Source organism: Momordica charantia (genome assembly GCF_013281855.1).
Source record: "Momordica charantia cultivar OHB3-1 chromosome 11 unlocalized genomic scaffold, Mcharantia_2.0 BLBB01000011.1, whole genome shotgun sequence".
NCBI classification, from domain to species: domain Eukaryota; kingdom Viridiplantae; phylum Streptophyta; class Magnoliopsida; order Cucurbitales; family Cucurbitaceae; genus Momordica; species Momordica charantia.
The window spans coordinates 23,139,384-23,161,318 of NW_028275159.1; the positions used below are offsets into that span (position 1 = coordinate 23,139,384).

General features: G+C 34.0%; 1 protein-coding gene across 1 annotated transcript; it reads left to right on the forward strand.

Annotated features, from left to right (window-relative positions):
• Positions 1 to 307: 307 nt before the first annotated feature.
• Positions 308 to 3,073, forward strand: LOC111022372 (patellin-3). Its single transcript, XM_022299538.2, has 4 exons — positions 308 to 1,769; positions 1,861 to 1,985; positions 2,133 to 2,274; positions 2,356 to 3,073. The coding sequence occupies exons 1-4, from the start codon at positions 438 to 440 to the stop codon at positions 2,611 to 2,613; spliced, it is 1,857 nt and encodes a 618-aa protein (XP_022155230.2). The 5' UTR covers positions 308 to 437; the 3' UTR covers positions 2,614 to 3,073.
• The last annotated feature ends 18,862 nt before the right edge of the window (positions 3,074 to 21,935 follow it).

Genomic DNA, 21,935 nt, shown 5'->3' on the forward strand with positions numbered 1-21,935 from the left:
ACTCTTGTGATGTTCCAACCTTCGTACCTAAGTTTGTTGTATTAAAATAAAAAAAATAAAAACCGAAAGTTAATTAATAAAGTTAATGAGTAAGGGTTTGCCGGCGTTTGAGAAATCGAGATGGAGAATAACGTTGTCAAAAGGAAGGCAGAGTGGGCCGGGCCGGCCGGGATGGATGAGATTGAGAGAAATGGTAGGGCCCACAAACAAAGTGGTATGACAGCTGGCAAACGGCTCTGACAGTCTGTTCTTCCTTATCATTCCAACGACAAACAATACCCTTTTTCTTCGTTCTTCAGTTCTTGTAATCCTCCTCCCTCCGCCTCTCCTTTTAAACCCTCCCCTCCCCTCTCTCTCTTCTCTAATCACAATACTCCTCTCTCTCTCTCTCTCGCTCTACTCTCTCTCTTCTGTTATTCTTTGCGATCATTCCGGCCATGGCGGAGGAAACCCAGAAGCCAGCTGCCGCGGAAGCTCCGTCTTCAACTCAACCTGTGGCGGAGGAGACTACCGTTGTCGTGCCTCCTCCTGCTGCTGCTGCTGCTGAGAAAGAACTACCTCCAACTGCTCCTGCTCCGCCGCAACCGGAGCCTGAGGCTCCTCCAGCGAAGCCTGATTCGGTCGAGGAAGTTACCGAGGCTGAGAAGCCCAAGGCGGCCGAGGAGTTTGACAAGATTTCTCAATCGGTTTCTTTCAAGGAGGAGACTAACGTTGTAGGTGACCTTCCCGAGTCGCAGAGGAAGGCGCTTGCCGATTTTAAGCTCCTGATTCAGGAGGCTCTCAATAAGCATGAGTTCACTGCTCCTCCGCCGCCTCCCCCGCCGGCTAAAGAAGAAGAGAAGCCGGCGGAGGACAAGAAGGAAGACCCGGAGAAACCTGCTGAAGAGCCTAAAATTGAAGAGAAATCCGAAGCTCCGAAGGAAGCTGTAGCCGAGGAACCTCCCAAGGAAGTTGTAATCGAGGAGCCCCCCAAAGCTGAAGTAGAGACTGTGACGGTGAAGGTTGAAGACACAGTCACACCCAATCCGGCACCGGAGACTTCTCTGGCCCCCAAAGCCGAAGAGAAAGAAGAGAAGGCGGCAGAGCCGGCGACGGTGGTGGAGAAAGAGGCGGTTATCGACGAGGACGGCGCCAAGACGGTGGAAGCGATCGAGGAAACTGTAGTTGCCGTGTCGGCCCCACAGCCGGTGGAAGCAGCCCCGGCCAAGGAAGAGACGGAAGCGGAAGCGGAAGCGGCGGAGCCTGTGCCGCCGCCGGCACCGGAGGAGGTGTTCATCTGGGGAATTCCGGTGCTCGGCGACGAAAGGAGCGATGTGATCCTCTTGAAATTCCTCCGAGCCAGAGACTTCAAGGTGAAAGATGCTTTTACGATGATCAAGAACACCGTTCGTTGGCGAAAACAGTTCGGGATCGAGGCTCTTCTGGACGAGGACTTGGGAAACCAGTGGGACAAAGTGGTGTTCTCCCATGGCGTCGACAGAGAAGGCCACCCAGTTTGCTACAATGTGTTTGGTGAGTTCGAGAACAAGGACTTGTATCAGATCACCTTCTCCGATGACGACAAGAGCTTGAAATTCCTCCGATGGAGAGTTCAATTTCTGGAGAAGAGCATCAGAAAGCTCGATTTCAGCCCCAACGGCATCTCCACCATTGTTCAAGTCAACGACCTCAGAAACTCCCCTGGATTAACCAAGTGGGAGCTCAGAAACGCCACCAAGCGAGCTCTCCAACTATTCCAAGACAATTATCCTGAATTCGCTGCCAAACAGGTACCATCCTCTTCTTCAATCCATTTTCCCCTCAAACACAATTTATAAAAACTAGTGTGATCTTATCATAATGACTTTGATTGCTCCGAAGGTGTTCATCAATGTGCCATGGTGGTACTTGGCCGTGAACAGGATGATTAGCCCCTTTTTCACCCAGAGAACGAAGAGCAAGTTTGTGTTTGCTGGACCATCCAAGACTGCTGAGACCCTCTTCAAGTGGGTGTCTCGTTACAACTTGTGTCCCTTTTTTTTTCTCTATTTTGCTGCCATTAATGAACTTACAACCCTCATTTCCATTGCAACGAATGTCTCAATCTCATTAACTTTTGCTTGTACTTTGGCTTCTTTGTGTTCATCTCTCAGATATGTCGCTCCTGAACAAGTGCCAGTTCAGTACGGTGGATTAAGCAGGGAAGGAGAACAAGAGTTCTCCACTGAAGACCCTGTTACTGAAGTTGCCATAAAGCCAGCAACCAAGCATACTGTTGAATTTCCCATTTCTGAGGTAGGAGAAGGAAAACTCATAAATATTTTCACTGAGTTTTCTTATTTGATGCTGAATGATGCAATTGCTTTTTTGTTGCAGCCAAGCCTTCTGGTTTGGGAACTCAGAGTTGTGGGGTGGGATGTGAGCTATGGGGCAGAGTTCTTGCCCAGTGCTGAAGGTGGCTACACTGTGATTGTACAAAAGACAAGGAAGCTTGGGCCAGCTGATGAACCTGTGATCTCCAACAGCTACAGTGTTGGTGAAGCTGGTAAGATTGTGCTCACCATTGACAACCAAAGCTCCAAGAAGAAGAAGATCTTGTTGTACAGATCCAAGACCAAACCCATCTCTGATTGACTGTTGAAGCTGCAAAAATCTCCCGTTTCAATTTGATGATGAACACAACTGCAGGCATAATAAGCAGGGTTCTTTATTTATGGATGATACAATGTTTTCTTCTACTTTATCTTCTTTCTTGTTCCATTTGTTGAAATTTTAAATTTCCTTTCTCAAATTTGGATAGTCTTACAAAAACAAGATTGGTGGGTGGGAGTTGGATTTCTTTTGTATGCCTTTTCTCTGTCCTTGTTTCCTTGAGGGTTGTGATATTTTTAAGGTTGCTGCTGCTAAATTGGCAAAGAGCTGTCTGAAATTGTTTGGACTCTGAGGAACAAGAAAGAGAGAGCCTTGTTTGTTGATAGTACTCTGTAAAATTTGTGTAAATTTGTTGTATTATTTATTATTATTACTCTCTTTCTTCAACTTGTGTATTGGTTTATTTTTGCCCAGTTAAATCAAAGATTTGTTGCTTAGTTTCTTTCTTTGTGATCATCTTCTTTGTAAATACAGTTGTTTTTTCTTGTCATGATTTGCTTTCTGGCTAATGACTTGACTGACAAGTTTGAAAGAAATCCAGGCTGTCCTGGTTTTTCATAATGGAGATTTGAATTTGTGGAAAATGACTTTTCTTTTAAAAAATGGAAAAGACTCAGCTGGATGAACAACAATAATTGTAGAGAGAGGAGCTCAAATCATTCTCTCTCTCAAATGTTGTGGGCTTTGGCAAGTATTATCACAGTACAATATTAACTCTAATGAACGATTTGATGGATTAACTCTTCAAAAAAATTTGAGAGTAGCGTTTTCCTTTTTACGTCTTTGGAAGTATTGGAGTGAGTCTGTGGGTTTTTTCTAGAGTGTGCATATTTATTTTCAGATTTTTTCAAAGTATTTTTTATTATAATTTCTTTAAAACCTATTTTTTATTAATTGAAAACATTTTTAACCCTAGAGTATTATCAAAATTTATGATACTTTCGCCCCGTTTACCCACAGAATCAATGTGGGAAGAATTATAATGAAATTAATTGGAATAGGAACGTACTATAAATCTTCTGAAATCAGAATCATACCCCTTTCTTATTTATACTAGTATTACTGATCTTTTTTTAATTAAAATAATAGTAAATTTAAAAATTTTTATTATTATTTTATTGATAGTAAATATTTTTTATTATAACAATTTATTTAATATTAACAAATAATAAATAATTCAAATAAAATTACATCAACTTTTTTTACTAGGAAGAACCATCCTTTAATATAAAATATTATTAAAATTTATTTTTCTATGTTACTGAATTCTATTTTTAAAAATTTATTGACATTAATTAATAATAACAAAGTGAAATTAAATAGAAATTAGTAATATTTTACAATAAAATTACGTTCACCTTAGAAAATTTGTATACATTCTCATGAGAAGATTGTTAGTAGTATAAATAAAAATATATATTAAAAATGTAAAATAATTCATTAAAAAGTTACGAGTCTCATAAATAGATGAAAGAAAAAATGGTAAAAATTGTAAAGTAATTATTATAAAAGTGTAGGGCCTGTCAAGTAAAATAAAGAATAAGAATGAGATTACGAGGTTGTAGGAAATGAATGAGCTAATATCTTTTGAGAGGTAGTGATTATAAAGTTTGAGGTGGTCTCACCAATTGATTTTATTACTAGTAAACATTAAAGTGAATTTTGATTCACATCCCTAAACGGAGCGTTAGAGCTCAAAAAATAAATTAGAGAAATATCAATTTCTACTTGTATTTGACAAGATGTATCAAATGTTAACTTCAACTTTCAATTTCATCCAATTGTATTTTAAACTTGGATAAATTTTGCAATATTCATGTTAAATTTGAAAAGATGTTGCTCACGTCAATTTTTTTGTTAAATTTGAAAAAATGTTGCTCACATCAATTTTTGTTCAATAAATCGTTGAAAAAAAATATTCTTATGTTCAATTAATTTTTTTATGGAATTGGTAGAATTCAGACAAAAATGACATTAAAATTATTTTTTTCAAAAAAAATTACAAGTCTTTTCAGAGTTATTTAATGGTCAATTTTATGCCTTAATTAAATTTGATTTGTGAAAAGCTTGACTCGTTAATTTATTAAGGTTTTTTTTTAGTTTTTTTACATTAGTTTGAGTGAATCAGGAGAAATTGAATAAAAATTATAAATATAGAAAAGTTGGAGACTTCAAACTACTAACTTATTAGTTCATAATTTTATAATAAATAATACATTCTTTTAGTACAACAATTTGGAAAAATGGGAAATCGAATTTCTATCCTTAACGAAAAAAGTAAATGTCAATTACCACTGAGTTATGTTCATATTGTCAAATAAAGAATAGATTTAGTTATTCTATAAACAAAAAATAAAAGAATCTATATTATATACGACATTATATATAAAGGTGGCTATAGTGGAGAAATTTTATCTTCCCATTTTGCCACTCTTCGTTTTTAAATTTAATTAGTTTTCCTTATTGATTTATAATTAGTTTTTTTATTTTGTATTATTTTAATTATTTACTTTTATTTAATTTCGAAATCAACCTCTTGAAATTTTTACAAAATTAATTTATATTATAATTTTTAACTATCTTATTCTTTTTTATATTTTGTATACTTTAAAAGTGGTAAATAGGGAGAAATTCTTTCCCCTATTTCGTTTTTTCCATTTTTTAAAATTCTTTTAATTTTTTTCCTAATTTCTCAAGTTAAATTAAGATCTATATTATATATATATATATTACAATTAGTAAATCATTTGCCATATTGGCAAATACAGCAACAAACTCTTTTTTATTTCGTAAAATATCATAAAATTTTTAAAATCAAAATTTCAGTATTTTTGTTATTCCAATTTTATCCTAATTATTTCCAATATACTTAATAAAAGGTATATCAGTGACACTAAATGTATGAATAATATACTTCGTATTAAACATATCACTGATAAAGTTTCTTTGAATTTAAAATTTTGATTTAAGTAACCTTGGAAGTTTCTTAATGATATACCAAGTATATCAAAGATATAGTTCATTTAAGATATATCACAAATATATTTAGTGTGAATAAATATATTAGGTATATTAGACACACTAAATATTTCAGTTATAGACTTCATGTTATGTATAACACAAATTCTAACCATTTAAATGATGCCATTGAAATAAGGGATTTAAACTTAACTAAGTTGATAGCTTACTTCAAACTGAGGAAATCTATTGGAAGCAACGATCTCGAGAAAATTGGCTCCAATGGGGGACAAAAATACTAAATGTTTCATGAACGAGCAACTACCAGAAGGCAAAAAAAAACAAAAAAAAAAAAACTTAACTAACCTAGTTTTAGAAAATATTTTTAAAAGAATAAATAAATAAAAATGTTCAAGAATCAAAATGTTTAGGAAACTAGTCTAAATTATGGTAAATAGCATTCTTATCTTTTGTTTTTCCTTTTTGATATATATTAGTAACAATAGAACACGAAAATCTTATTTTATTTAAAAATAAATCATAGTTGGATTGATTCATAGCAAAATGGAAAGGAAACTTAAACTGTAGTGGCTAAGACTAGATTTATACAATTTTTTTTCAAATTAAAAAAAAATCTGTAAATTTTTATTGTAGATGCCATTTATAATGTCACTTGGATATTACTATTGTTCTAGGGTAAAATTGAGAGCGACATGTAGCCCTCTTTCGTTGGGATATGTATCTACCGAGTTGAGGAGGATAGGCTTGTGTCACACGAAGTAGAGTTCAGTTCGACTCTAACGAACTCCGTCAAAAAGTTTGTCTGTAAAATCTATGCTCACTAATAGGTATAGATGTTGCTTTGATAGAGTCCCGCTCCCCGATGTTTTTCCTTGCGAGAACAAAGTCAAACCCTTAGAAAAGGTATGTAATGTCTTGCATTAAACCCCAGTTTGTCACGGACTTGAATCCTAACTTAAGTTTTAGAATCCATTTGACTAATCAAATACCGCACTAGTATTAGGTTTTATCTTGTAAGTACCACAGGTTGGCCTAGACACTCTAGCGATATGCCACCTCAGCCAAAACCAAACATCAACAACCATAATTGTTGCTAACATTGGGTTTCTTTAGTTTTGATTAGATAATGAACGAATGGAAGGAACAGTGGATCCATGTGTCCATGTTTGGTTTGCAATCATTTAGCCCACGATTCTTATTCTTCCATCATTGGAGAAAGAAAATGTTAACTTTAACGTATCAATTCCTTGAAATTTCAATTTAAAAAATAACCCAAAACTTAAGTGGACCTCACGATTATGACATCAAAATGTTCTCCCGTTTTTCGAATTTCAAATTCTGCAGTTCGGTGGTTGTTCCAATAGTATTTCTCCAGACATATATTATATGTATCACTATCAAAATAAAAACATAATAGAAATTAATCTTAGCCATTACTAATTTACTACCACATTCTTGGCTGCTCTTTGCTCTCTCTCTCTTATATATGATAAGAAAAATAAATAATTATCTGATAATAATTATAGATTTTCTGATTTTTGGATTAGAAAACGAAATTGGTTTGGTAATTATTAATATTTTAAAATAATATTTTTTTATATCCTAAAATAATATCTTAGAAGTATTAATCCATACCTATAATTTTATACTATACATACATATATATATATATATATAAAAGTTGTCTTTTTTTTAAAAAACATTTTTTAGAGTACAACATATAGGGTGGGGATCGAACTTACAACTTCTTGATTAAACATATATGCCAACTACCATTAAATTATGCTCGCTTTGACTTCTTTTTTAGTCCATTTGTATTTGTTATCGTTTTTCATTTATTATTTTGATTTCTCTGAACTAAATAAATGTAAAAATTAAAGATATTGTATTTTAATTTTATTCAAATATATCAAAGGGTCCCTAATGTATTAAATAATTCTCAATTTGTTTTGGTTGTCAATGCTGCTAGTTCTATCCTACATCTTAAGAAACCATCGACAACTCTAATTTACATCCATCGTGTCACTGATCCTTTGACAACACTAACCCTCTGTTTGGAACTAGGATTTGCAGTGATTTGCAAATTAGAAATGATTTTGAAATCATTTCCTGTGTTTGTTTGGAAAGTAAAAAAAAATAAATTTGAAATCACAATAAATTTGAAATCACGTTTTAAATCTCAAAATTTTTCATTCTAAATAGCTTGGATTCGTCAGGATTTGAAATTGAAAAGTATCTAATTCCAAATTTACCCTACATTCACATAATGTTCAAACATGGTTTCATAAGCAAATAGTCATTAAAGTAAGTTACTTTTTATTTCTTTCTTTCTTGTTTCTCTTCTACAAACGAAACAAACAATTTTTGAATTATCCTTGAACACAATTTTTGATACATTTAAAAATTCTCTATAGTTTTTTTTCTTAAATTCATTTTTGTACTTTTATTTTAAAGTTCCCTTCTTGTGTTTTTCTTCCTGAAGTTTTTTTTAAAGCAAATAAGAGGTTGCATTAGAAGAAAAAAGTAAACACAAAAGATTTCAAATAATTTGATTTTAAGTTTTTTTTTTCTTTTAAAAATATTTATTTACAAGTATGTTTTTTTTATTATTGGTAAGGTCTAATTTAGTATCTTGATTTGATTAAATGATTTCATTTTTATATGTGGTTGACATTACTATTTAATTATTAAAATATTATATTATTATTAATATAATATCATACTAAATTATAAGGGCATAATAGTAAAATGTCATACTTTCTTTTTATTTCTCGTGAACATCCAAACAATAAATTTTAGTTTTAATCATTTGAATTCCATTTGGTTCCAAACACAATTAGGAATTTGAAATCATTTCTATTATTTAAAATCTTGGAATTTGAAATCATTTCTCACCAATTTCAGACGTCAAACGAAGCATAAAGCTTCTAGTAAGTTTCTACATCTATAGATTTTATGTGGTCAATTGCTACAAACTCATATCCTCTAGTAAGTTTCTACATGTTTCTATCAAAATCACTTGTATAACTATCATTGTGTCTAGCTTGCCTGTAGATACAAGATTTATTACGTTGTTGGGTACATACTTAAACATCTCGCAGAACTAACTCAATCACACTGTTAACCTCCAAACAAATCTTTCTAATTCTTATTGTCTTGGAAAGTTTTCCACTTCCTATCCTCACTTGGGCAAGTGAAGGAAGTGAACAACCTCCTGTGTGAACGTATGTGTACTACTACAGCTGCACTGTCAATTACCCGGTTCTTTACCTGTAATGTAAACTAACTTGTTGGCTTCTTTTTATCTCAAAAGAAAAAGAACTTGTTTGCTTCTCCATTTCTCTCTTCTCCCATTCTCCCATTATTTTTATCCCTTTTTTTTCTCAATTTCTCTATTTTCCCACGATTGATGTAGAAATTTGGCTTATCAAGATTACCAAATTTGCATCAATCTTAATAAAAGGGATTGAAAAAACCTGCAGATTTTATGGCCATGAATATCTTCTCCTTTTGAATTCTTTAGATACAAGTTATAGAAAATAGGGATTTTTCCTACCTATAACATTGGCTCCCACTTGTCACAACGTCATTGCAACGGAGTGGCCGACATCATCCCCTAAAGGGTCTAGATTAAGGTTTGGAGTCCCCACCAATCATCTACTAGGTGTGATTGGTCACCTATTTAAAAAAAAACTTGGTCTACAAAAACAGAATTTTTGGTTCGGGAGTCAACTGAGCATTGAGCATAGGAAAGGTGTTAGCACTCTACAACGCCCGTTCGAAAATGGTACCATATTTTGTAAAAAATTATCCTATTATTTTATTTGGTAAAACAAAATATTTTTGTGTTTTTTATTTAAATGTTCCACGTTATATTAATTCACAAAAGATATGAATTAATAGATATGAGTGGCACGAAGACCATTAGAAAAATTTTATCAATTAAGCCTACTACCACCATGCTAACACTTAAATGTAATTTAAGATTTTTTTGGAAATAGAAACCTTTTATTTTTAAACTCTGTTTTGAAAAAAAGAAAAAGAAAAACTATAAATGAAAATTAAAAAAAAAACTTTTATTTTATTTTAGATTTGAATTTGTATAAAACAAACTTATTTAAAAAAATCCTATTTAAAAAAAGACTTATTTAAAAAATCTCTTACTCACTTTTTTCAAAACCTTATTTAACCGATCCTTATTTTAAAATCAAACTTTTACCTACTTCGTAATTTGAGATTCATTTAAAAATAAAATATGATTTCTTTTAAATCTTTTATTTATTTTCCTAAAAACTTTATTTAAAAGAAAACTTTTTCCAACTTAGTTTTTACTAAATCAAAGAAAATCAAATAAATTTTGAAAGAAAATCTTTTATTCATTTTTAAAAGAGAATTATTTGAAAAAAAAAACTTTGCATTTTAAAAGCTTTTTTTTTTGTCAAAACCTAAAACAAAATTTTTAAAAACATTTGTAAGGTATTAACATAAAACAAAATCCTCCTTTAAATAAAACTCATCTTATATTCATAAAAACAAAACTTTTTATTTTAAAACAATTTTTAAATATCAAAAAAATTGTGTATGTTCCTTTCACAACGTTTCTTTTCTTTCAAAACCTTTTATGAAAAATTTGGTTTCGTTTACCGGTAAAAAAAGGAAAAAAAAAACAAACAATTTTTTTTTCCAAAATCATTTTTGTTTATTAACAAAAATGTTTCTCTTAAAAAAAAACATCACCTTTACTCACTTAAGTTGTCTTAATCACCGGAATGGAGGTCGCAGAAGTGCTGGTCTTCACCGCACTAGGATGGGTCGCTGGAGTTTGTGTTCTTACTGGTTTAGCTATGTTGTCGTTGGAAGTCCTGCTGTGTCAGTTACTGAGTTATTTGGTGGTTCATGGCTAGAAAGAAACCCAACGCCACCAAGAGATTGGAATAGATGGAGGTTTGGGGTTTTTTTTGGCTCTTCAAGGCTGAAACCGAATAAGAAGAATGAAAGGGAGGGAACAGAGTGATTTTATGAGATGGGTATGTTTAGGAAGTGTGGATCTGGAGGAAAAAATGAAGGAAAGTGAGTGGGGAAAAATGTTTTTTTTAGTAGTAGAGAGACAAAAGGAAAAATCAAAATCAAAATCCTCACTTTTCACCCAGTTTGTTCTTCTATGCTTTCTCCCCCCTCTAGAACCAAAGAAACCCTCCTTATATAGGAAAACATGTGAGTCAAATTAGGAAGTTAAATTCATTTTGAGAAAAAAAAAGGGAGAATAATGAAACTTACCCCTCTCACTTGACTATTTAAAATAAATAAATAAATAATAAAATCCTACAAATACTTAATCGGTTTTTTTATAACAACAAGTAAGTAAATAAATAAATAATAATAATAATAATAATAATAATAATAATAATAACAAATCCTTTTTTTAAAACAAAATTCATTTTAAACAAGTAATTTAATTAAAACTTTACATTAAAATTTATAATAAAGTATACTTATGTTAACAATTAAATAAAACTTAATAAAATAAATAATGAAACTTTTTTTTAACAAAAGAGAGCCGGACCAAATACGGTGTCTACATCACTCTCAAAGTTGACGATAATGAATTAGTCGAAATGTCGGACTTCTGTTTTGAAAGTATTTGACGTAAATCGATGTTATGTTGTTTTCACTGTCTATGTCGAATTTGTCTGTTCACATCCTATCACCTTTAGAATTACCTTCAAACTATATATTTTTCTCTTTGGAGGAAGACCAAATGAATACGTCAATTCTTTGACCTGTTCATCTGTTGAAGAGTACAAGAATCAAATATTTCTTCTGAGTGATGATAGATTTGAATGCTTGTTCTAACTAATTCTCCTGGGTGGTTGCCTAATCTATGGACTGCTTAACCTGTGGAATTTTTGCAGATCAAGTCCTTATTAGATTTACTTGCTTGGCTTGATTTGTAGAACTCTAAACATGACTAAGCGACTGTTTGTGTTGCTTCCAAAGAACTTGATAAAATTGTTCTCAACTTAATTCTTATTCTTCATTCTCGGTCTTAGGCTCCTTTTTAGACTCAGGCTTGTCTCTCAACCTCAAGCTAGTTCTCGATTTCAAACTTGTTCTCAACTTCAGTATTGATTTAAGCTTCTGGCTCATTTCTTGGTTTTGTGGATTTTTGTCGAATTTGAGCTCATTCTTGGCCTCTTGATTTTGTTGCTTTTAATCAAATCTCTTGGACTTAACTGACTAGGTTTTGGAGCCCAACTAAATTGAGTAGAGAAATTGGTGGGCGATGAGCCGACCAAATCGACTGCAAGGTCATGAATTGACCATGTCGGTTGTGATGCCTAGACTGAGCTAACCAGCCGATCCACCAGTTAGCTTTGGTCCTTGGTTCTTACGTCAATTCTTTTTCTTTGGTCTCGTCTTTCAAAGTTCTCAAGTGCCCGCTTGATATTTGGGTTTGGTTTGTCAGGTTTTAGTCTTGCTTTACTTTAAAAAAGTTGTGTTGCTCATGGATTGCCTAGGCTTTTAATCAAATCTATTAAGCTTAATTGGCTAGGTTTATTCACTCGCTTTCAGTTTTCCCTGGATTTCAACTGGCTGGACTCGTTCTCTTGCTTTTTATTTTAATACCTTTGGGTTTTGTCACCAGTTAGGTTTTATTTACCTAATTTCAGCATTCATAACCTTGATTCACTAATTGACGTAGCTCATTTGCCTACTTCGAGTTTTATACCATTTTCGAGTTTTTTTATTAGCCTTGCTAGCTTTTAATCAAGTCTCTTAAGCTTATTAACTAGCTGGACATATTTATGTGCTTTTAGTTTTACTATCTTTGGATTTCAACCGGTTGGGCTCGCTCAGTTGCCTTTAATTTTAATACCCTTTGGGTTTTCAATTGATTTGGCTCATTTGCCTACTTTCGGTTTTCATACACTTGGTTTATTAACTGCCTCAGCTTGTTCACCTACTTTCAGTTTTTTACCCTGTCGAGTTTCTTTATTAGTCTTATTGAACTGTTGTTAATTACTTACTTGGCCCCCACTTTAGGAATTTTTTTAGAGTATCAAACGAAAATTTACTCAAGTATTCAGTATGAAAAACAATTTATTCTAATGAAACGAAAGTATCATAAAATATTACTTAGCAGAAAAAAATCAGATAACATGCTTAAATGAAATTTACGAGAAATATGTGACATGTATAAATTTTAATTTTAACTGTTTTATGCATCACCTCAAAGCTATAGTTTGTTGTTCTCTTCTATCCCCAATTTGTTGGGGTTTGATTAGTCAAGATCCGGTCTCATATTCGATAGTCGAGACCTCTTAATTTTACAAGATTACCAATCTGATGTCTAAAGGCGGGGGAGGAGGACGGGTTGGAAGAAAAAAATCGTTGCAAATCTTGTCCGTCGCTGTAGATTTGGGTGAGGGACGTGGGTCACAAATCTGGTTCGTCGAAGAAACACTCTCACTGTCACTCGTCATCACTAGCGTGAGAGTCTTGATGTCACGACTAACCATGCGTCTTTTCCAAATTCGCCATCGTCGATTTGCTCTGGGTCATCGGGTCTGGTCACGAGTTGCATATCTAGTTCATTGGAGTTCGTATGTAGTTTAGGATTTAAGTTTGTCGGCGTCACTCGATTCTGTACACGAGTGGGTTGCCAGAGAACGCTATAAACTATGGGTCTTTCGCAAGGACTGCTGTGGGTCTCCAGAGGAGTTCACTGCCGCTAGGGTTGTTGCACATGGGTTGCTGCAGATCGTCGTCGTGGAGTAGCCTTCCGTCACGTTGCCAAAGAGATGCGACATTGTAGTCTACACCGCGTTGTTGTTGATGATTTCGCCGCTGTCGGATTCGTTGTTTAGGGAAGGTCGTGTTATCACTGGTTGCCACAAGCAAGGGAGGAGGACGGGCGATTGAGACACGGGATTGGCGGCTGCTTAATGAAGGAAGAAGAAAAGATGAAGCCTAAGGTTTTCAAAAATGATTACCCCCCCCCCCCCTTGTTTATACTCTTATCCATGCGATAAGCATATCGCTTAATATTGCTTCTGTTCGTTGGATACTTCTTCTGTTGCTTGAACATTATTTCTTTCGCTTGAGCACTCATTCTTTTATTTGAGCATTGTTTATGTTGTCCCTACAGATTACGTCAAATGTTCATGTAGAAATTTGGTCTATCACGATTACAAATTCTGCAACAATCTTCTAAAATAAAAGGATTGAGAAAATGTGCAAAATAAAAGGATATTATGATGCCCTCAGGATTTTCTCTATATTTAGGAGAAGATGTTTTATTGACTTTATACTTTTCCCTCTATAAATAGAAGGAAAATACTAATAATTAAGATACACTAAAAAAACTCTACTCTTTGCTACACTTCACATAACACCTGCCTCCCCTCCCATTCAACCTCCCTCAAGTTCTATGTCTAGTGTCTATCACCTATTTTGGGCCACCTACAAGCGCTTGCAGCTTATTCGTCTATCTTAGAGTTAAATCGTATCACTCTCTCCTCACGAGGAGACCTTTTTTAATCTTACCGGAAGCTAGAACAAGCTATTACCTCTCACTCAACTACCATTAGTCTAGTTGATTTTATCGAATTTATAGAACTTTCCAAAATTAACATTCTCCAAGAGACTAAAATTGATAGGTTGACTTTTTATGTAGGCTCGTGCCCGAAACCGACACCAACCAATCGATCTTCAGCCTTGCCAAAAACATACTAGCCAAAGACACGTTCGTTGACAAAACTACTGTTAACTATGGTGGGCCCTATCGCCCTAAATCAAAGTGTCAACTAGTGTTGTAAGGTGTTGGGTTAAGTCCCACAAATTTTGGAATTTATTGACATTCTCCAAAAATGGTACAGTTAATAATCTCGCAGCGTGTGAATGTAGCTGAGTGTCTTAACTCTCTCAAAACTCAAGTGACCTTTCTTCTTGCAGGACCAACACTCTATGTTTTTCTTGTTCTTCTTCCAAGACCAAGACATGTTAGGAAGAATGGGCGGGCATTGAAGGGAATGAGCTAGCTTACCTTTAGACGATTATAACGGAGAAGCAACGCATTCTAGGCACAGATCATTTGTATTGGATACATCTGCCTAACTTTTCTAGGAGTCGAGTACCTTACAGTAACGGCAAACAAGGGTTGGAATACCTAGAATCTCACAGAAACATTCTTCTTTATGAACAATGAATCAAAGGCTTCCCATTGTCTAGTTATTTGTGAAATGTGAGTACGGGCTTAATTGAATGATTACAATCTCGACAATGGGCTCCCCTAAAACGTTGGAAGAAGAAATTCACTATCACAAGTGTTTTAAGGAAACACTAACTGATAGAGTGTTTAAACTCCCTAAAATGAGTCTAGACAGCGGGCCTTCCCTTTTCTAAATGGATCATATTAGCAAATAAACGTATTCCTGAGTTTCATGCACGAAAATAATGAGGGATTTGTAACCATGTCTCTGGTTGATTTGATCGGACCTCGTACACGCGAGAGCCCAGCCTGGGAGGACGGAAAGACCTCCCCTTTCCTTTGACCAACATGCTCTCAAACCACTTAATGTATTAAAAACTTCCAATTAAGTTCTTCCATAAAAAACATGTTAACATTTTTTGTGATATGTCATTACATTATTATTTAATAAACATATTTCGACACACACAGACATGTCACTTAGACATACCACTGGAAGAAATAGTGTTAATGAAAAAGTCGAATTTTGCTGCAATTTGGAAAGGGAGATTCTCATTATTACTCCACTTAAACAACGAGCGATACAACATCTTTCATGTAAATCCTTCATGCAAGGGTGGAGGGCGTCCTTCAAAACAAAATTTACTTGCAATGGCAGTTGAGTAGTGTTGTGGTTGTCGTGGTAGAAGGTGAATACTTCATGCAAGATCTAATACACATTTTAGAGTATGAGGTTTGAGGTTTACTTGGTCATGGCAAAGTGAATCCTTCCTGCAAGATCTAATACACCTTTTAGAATATGAGGTTTGAGGTTTGAGGTTTACTTGGTCACGGCAAAGTGAATCAGCTTTGAAGCTAAGGCCACGACTTTGAAGCAACATGTTACGACAATAATGGATTCATAAAGGAAAGTAGGAAATAAAGGAAGAGCAGAGAAGAAGATGGTAAATAAGTGAAGCTATTAAGGTTTGTGGCTTATCATTGGGCTATTGAGAACTGATTTCCCTTGTTTATAAGGGTAAAAAGAAGCTAAATGGGTGCTGTTTTCTAACGTTTTAAACTAGGAAACCGTGATTTAAGCTTGGTATAGTATCCAAAACCTTTCATTTTAAGTTATTTTGGGTTATGGATGCACATAGGACGTTTTTACATCATTTAGAATTGATTTCTAACGGAAATTACACTTTTGTGCAGAAAAATATCGAGTTAGGCGCATGACGCCTTCCCCAATCCCAAAATGCACGTTTTGGTGTGATTTGAAGCCTTCCAAAGCTCTGCCACGTGTCTTCCATACATTAAAGGTTGCCAATTCAACAACTACCCAACCAAAAGGTGTTTGAAATGGATGGCTCTCCACAAAGCTCTCAACCTCCTAACCACCTTGAAGTCCCTATAAATTCAGCAATTCATTCTCTTCATTCATCATCCCGGAGTGATCATTTCAGCTTTAGACATTTACTTCTCAGCTTGTTTTTGTTTTCCTTTACTACAGGACGCTTACCTAGCCAACATTTAGATCCGGCTCTACCCAAACTTAAGTTTTTGAGTTGTTATTGTTTTAACCTTACTTATTTCAAGTTTTCCCTTTATTTCCAGCTTATTATTCTTCAATTGTAAGTTTTAGTCTTGTTTAATTAAAATTCCAGCAAGTTCTTTGTTACTCTTATCTCTCTCATTCTCATTACGAAGTTGTAATCACACAACCTTGTGGAATTGACTGAGTATTGTTCCCCAATCTTGAAAGAGAACGGGTTAGGGTCATTCGGGTTGCAACTCCACAATTTCCAGCTTGTTTTAATTCTACTCATCTTTTAATTATGTCGTCTACTTCCATCAACATTAAATTCTGTTTTTTCTTTATCATCATGAGCTAAATTATTTTTCCCAAGCCCGGTTATGGATAGTTAGTTAAAGTTTTTAAAATCCAACGAGGCAAAAGGCGTTTTTCTCCTCTTTTATCACTTAAAGTTGTTTCCATAAGTTGAAACTTGATTTGGGCAATTAATGTTTTAACCAAACATCAAAACTGAGAAGGTTGATACGTTTTCACAACTTTACTGATTTAACTTTAGAGACGAATACTTTAGACATAAAGATTTCGCTAGGGTAGCTTAGACATAGGACCTCGACCTAAGGTTACAGTTGGTTTTTACTAAATTAAGTTCTTTTTTCTAATAGACATATTAGGAATGGATTTAAACCTTCAAAATCACTTAGACATAAGAAGATGGCGAAGTAAAATCGAAGACAATTTATGAGAGGCGCCTGACGTCTAGTTGGAAAAAGTTTGTGTATTTTTAGCTAATTTGAAGTAATTGGGCTGGGATTATTGCATCGAGTTTTTAAATATCAAAACCAACATTATCCTTATTGATTGTCACCCCAAATTCAATTACAAAGTCACCGATCATTAACATTTCCTATAAAAAGACTTTATTTGTCCCTGAGGATCGATACTCGGAATACTCGTTCCGTTTTTACTACTTGTGACGGGTATACACTTGCGCTCTCATTTATTTTGAATCCAAAATACCCAAACAAGATCATATGAGACTCAACTGGTAGAGTGAAAAATGACTCGAACTTTCCCCATCTTACAATTTATTTTTAATTGAAAATTTTAATTTTAACAATAAGAATACATTGTATTACATGAACTAATTACTTTTTTACAATTTTAGGTCTAAATTTATTTTAATTTTGGATTGAATAATTTTAAAAGCTTACTAGCGAGCATTATTTTAATCATTTCAAAAGCACATACAACGTACCTGAGTGTTAACATAATATTTGTTGAAACGTAAAATGGTAGATCAAACGAATCAGATGGTTCAAATGGTTCCAACATACACTAAAAGGTGAGCTTATGCCGGTGAGGTACGTCAATACACTCTCACGCTATGTGTGGTTGTTACGCGAGGGGCATCCTTGGGAGAAGGACAGTGTGGGATTAGAGGCGTGCACACCATGCTAGGTGTGGCACGCAGGTGGGTGGACAAACGAGCCGTGGTGGTAGAGTGCATGCTACTCAGGGTATGGCACGCGAGTGGGTGGGCCAATGGTCCGCAGCAACCTTGGACCATGTACATATTACCACGTGGTCATGAGTGGTTAGGCCATTGGGTTGCAGTAGGGCACGCGTGCCACGTGGTTGGGATCGATAGGGGAGTGGGTTTGTTGATAGCCTCGATATGGCTATATTTTATCATCATTATAGTGGAATTAATTGCTAGTTTCCGTTTCTTTATGATAAATTCACGTGCATAAATGTTATTTTGTAGAAATAAGATATCAAGAAGAATCAGGACATTGAATTGATCAAATAGAGTGAAAGGTCATAGTCCGAGCAAGTTGAGAAGACCCTACAACACGATTTAGAGCCAGAAGACCCGAGGGTGTAGGGTTGAGACGCGACCAGAGCATCTCAATGCTCAAATAATGAAGCTCAACCAAATGACTCGTAAGAGTAGTGTCTCAACGTTACATCAAGGCGTCTCAATGCTACGATGAAAAGCGAGACAATTGACGCTTCGCGTTGTAACATCTCAATGTTATACGTAGCATCTTGACGCTACGACGCCATGATTCGTTTTTGCTAGCATTCTAGGGTACATCATTGAGACGATGCCCTAGCGTCTCAACGCTATCCTGAATTTTTCTATAAAATAGAGCCTTCGCAGATCAATTGGAGAGGGAGCACAGAGTGAAATTTGCAGAGTATCTCGATGAAGAAGTCGGGTTTTGAAGATCGATCGTGGATATTGAGTCGGGGACAATCAATCAATGCGACAGATTCACTTGCTATCTCTTTTCTTTTATTTTGCTAGTTTAATCATGAACATGAGTAGCTAAATTTCATTGTCTTAGGGATTGATGTAGCCATTGACGTTTATGGATTGAATGTTTGATTTTCTTGATCGAAGGCATTTGTTTATTCTATTTATGTTTCTCTTTGCTTCATGCCTTTAATCTACTGGCAACAGATTAATTGATCTTAGACTTACAATCTTACGCTCGAGAGAGGTGGTTGAGAGTTGAGAACTGAGATTCATAATTAGAGAGGTTTTAAGATCGGGAGATTTAGAATTCCTTTAGAGGTTGTTAAGAGACTTGTTCATTAAAGTTTTACCTGTTAGAAAACTAGATAAAGATATTGATTTCATAATTTAATAAGGTGATTTAATTTGGCTTGGCTCGGGGGAGGCAGTTGAGATTTGAGAATTCTTGACTTGTAGAATTGACAGTCTGTCCAATCTTGATTAATTAAATGATTGGTTGATTGATTCAATCAGTGAAATTTATTCCCTAAGATCGTTCTTCCCATTGAATTTACATTCTTTAATCATTTATGTTAATTTGGTTTAATCGTATTACAATTTGATTTTCTAAATAAAATGGGGTAAAAATATCTATTGTACTTGAGACATTTAGAAACTCAATCCTGAGGACGATATTGATATTTACTTACCAACTATATTAAAACTTGACCCGTACACTTGCGGTTAGCAATTTCTACTAAATTTGTGCTTCCACTCGTTCGAACTGTTAGTGGGGTCGGGCGTGAGGCTGGTCTAGCACCCGATCAATGTACGACTGTTTGTGCCGTCCCCCAACAATATAAATCTATAATATATTAAAAAGATAGCATCTCTGAAAAACATTTTTGGACAATGATACCCCTATATATTTTTGATTAATTACATTATTGCCATTAATGGTTACTATTACGTGCCACCTCATTATTTTTACCGATTTACCCTCACTCCGTATTTATAATGGAAACGTTAAATTAAGACATTTATTTGGATTTGGACTTTTCTTCCCTATTACTTTATTAAATTCGGTGGCCACTAGCCATGATTTCATACGTTTTCAGTTATAAATAATTGCAATTTATTAGATTGACCTTTTAATTCCTTTTATGTTACTAATTAAACATGGAAAAAAATGTATAAATATGGTTAAATTAACAATTTCCATATCCGAATTTGGTAATTGAGGAGCTCTCTTTTTGGTAATTCAAATTCTCAAATTTGGTAAATCAATATTCTTAGATTGCAAAGATGAATATGGTGATTGACGACCTTAGGCCTTTTCAAAAGGGTTGGACAATTACGGTTACCATTGTTCGAAAATTTTACATACAAAATGTGACAAACAGAAAAGGGGAACCATTGAGAATCATGAAATTCATAGTGCTCGACACAAAGGTAATTTTTTTATTGAGCAAATTAGTCTTTGTCGTCCAATTTTTGATCTCTCCCACTTATCTATAATAATGTTCCACAATGCAGGGAGTTTGTATTCAAGTCAATCTGTTTAACGACTTGATTGAAAAGTTTGGAGACATGTTGGAAAAGGGAAAAACATATGCGATCAATGATGGAAACATCAAACCAATTGATGTGAGATACATGAATGTTCATTCCAAAATTGAGATATCATTATCTCAAAACAGCAAGGTGAAAGAAATTGAAGGAGAAACATTCTTTCTCACGAAACAAGATTTTTGCAATTTTGAATCGGTTCTCGATTATCAGAGCATAGGTACCTACCTAAATTTTTGTAAAGACATTGTCATAATTATTTTATTATTTAATTAGTTGAAATAATGTTTTTTTTTTCAGATGTGATAGGTGGAGTTGTACAAATAAAACCTATAATTTTCAGAAAGACTCGTGATGGAAATTATTCAAAGAAAAGGGAAGTTCTACTTATGGACAATAAGTAAGTTTCTATTGTATATTACAAATTTCAAATGATTTAGATACATACTATTTACCTAATCTTTTCTTATTCTTATTACATATATAGGCTGAATACAATAAAATTGACACTGTGGGACGATTTAGCGGAAAATGAAGGGCAATATCTAGAAGAAAATGGCAAGACACAAACCGTGATTCTAATCACAAATGTCAGACCTAACCAATTTGAAGGTACTTATTTGTTTGTAAAGCAATTCAATGTTGTGAACACAAATCTATAAACTAAACACTACAACTTAAAATTACAGGTGAGGTTAGCATATCATCTTCAAATATTAGTGTAGTTGCCATAAATCCATTGTTGAATGAAACTGAGACATTGAAGTGCAGGCAAGTATTTTAAAAATTATAATTGTGTTCTTTTTTAGTAGAGTTATAATTCTAATTATTCATGTGTATTAAAATATATTATTATATTTATTTTAATATTTTAAGACAATAAACTTTAGGATGCATACTCTTACGGAAGACAAGAAATTGAGGGATCTTTTATATCCGTCAAAGAAATTGATGGAAGCAAAAGAAGTAAGCATGGATGATGTTATCAAAGGAAAAGTATGAGATCAATATTGTTCTTTTATTGGAAGAATAGTAAAGATCCATAATAAAGATTCTCCATGGTTTGAAAAATGCAATTCATGCAATGAGAGATTATATCCCGTAAACTACAACCCAACAGCTCATTGTACGCAATGTGAAAATGAGAATTCGACTTTTACAAGAAAAATCGTATTGCGAATGCTTGTATCTGATGGTGAAGAAGAGGGCTACATAACTATTTTTGATGCTACTGATTACATAGTTGGATGCAATGCAACAGAATATTTCAATGATTTGAAGGTATTTGTTTAAGTTGAAATTTATTATTTCTTTTAGTAAAAAAGCAATAACTAATTTTAATCTCTATTTTGCAGGATGCCAAAAAAAGAAAAAAGTAAGTATTATCGAAATTTGGTAGTTGCGGAAGATAAAAAATACTACTTTTTGGTTAAGATGGACAAAGCTGGAGAAAGTGATCGTGCACGCAAACAAATCATTGTTCAAGAAATTTGCACAGTTGGTTCAATGGCTGGCAAAAAACATGAACAAGATAAAGACGAGAAAAAGACAATTGAAACCCAAGAGAAGAATAAGCGTGCAAAAGTAACGGGAAAAAATTAGATGTTGATTGTTTGAGAAAGTTATTTTACATTTTATTTTGAATCCATGTCATGATATTACAATGTCGTTGTTGATTTCTTTCATAGTTTGAAGTTTTATGTTTTTTCAATTCAAATGCAATGGAATATCTTACCATGCTTTCAATTGTTTCTAGAACTCCTGTTATAACATTATTTTGCATTAAA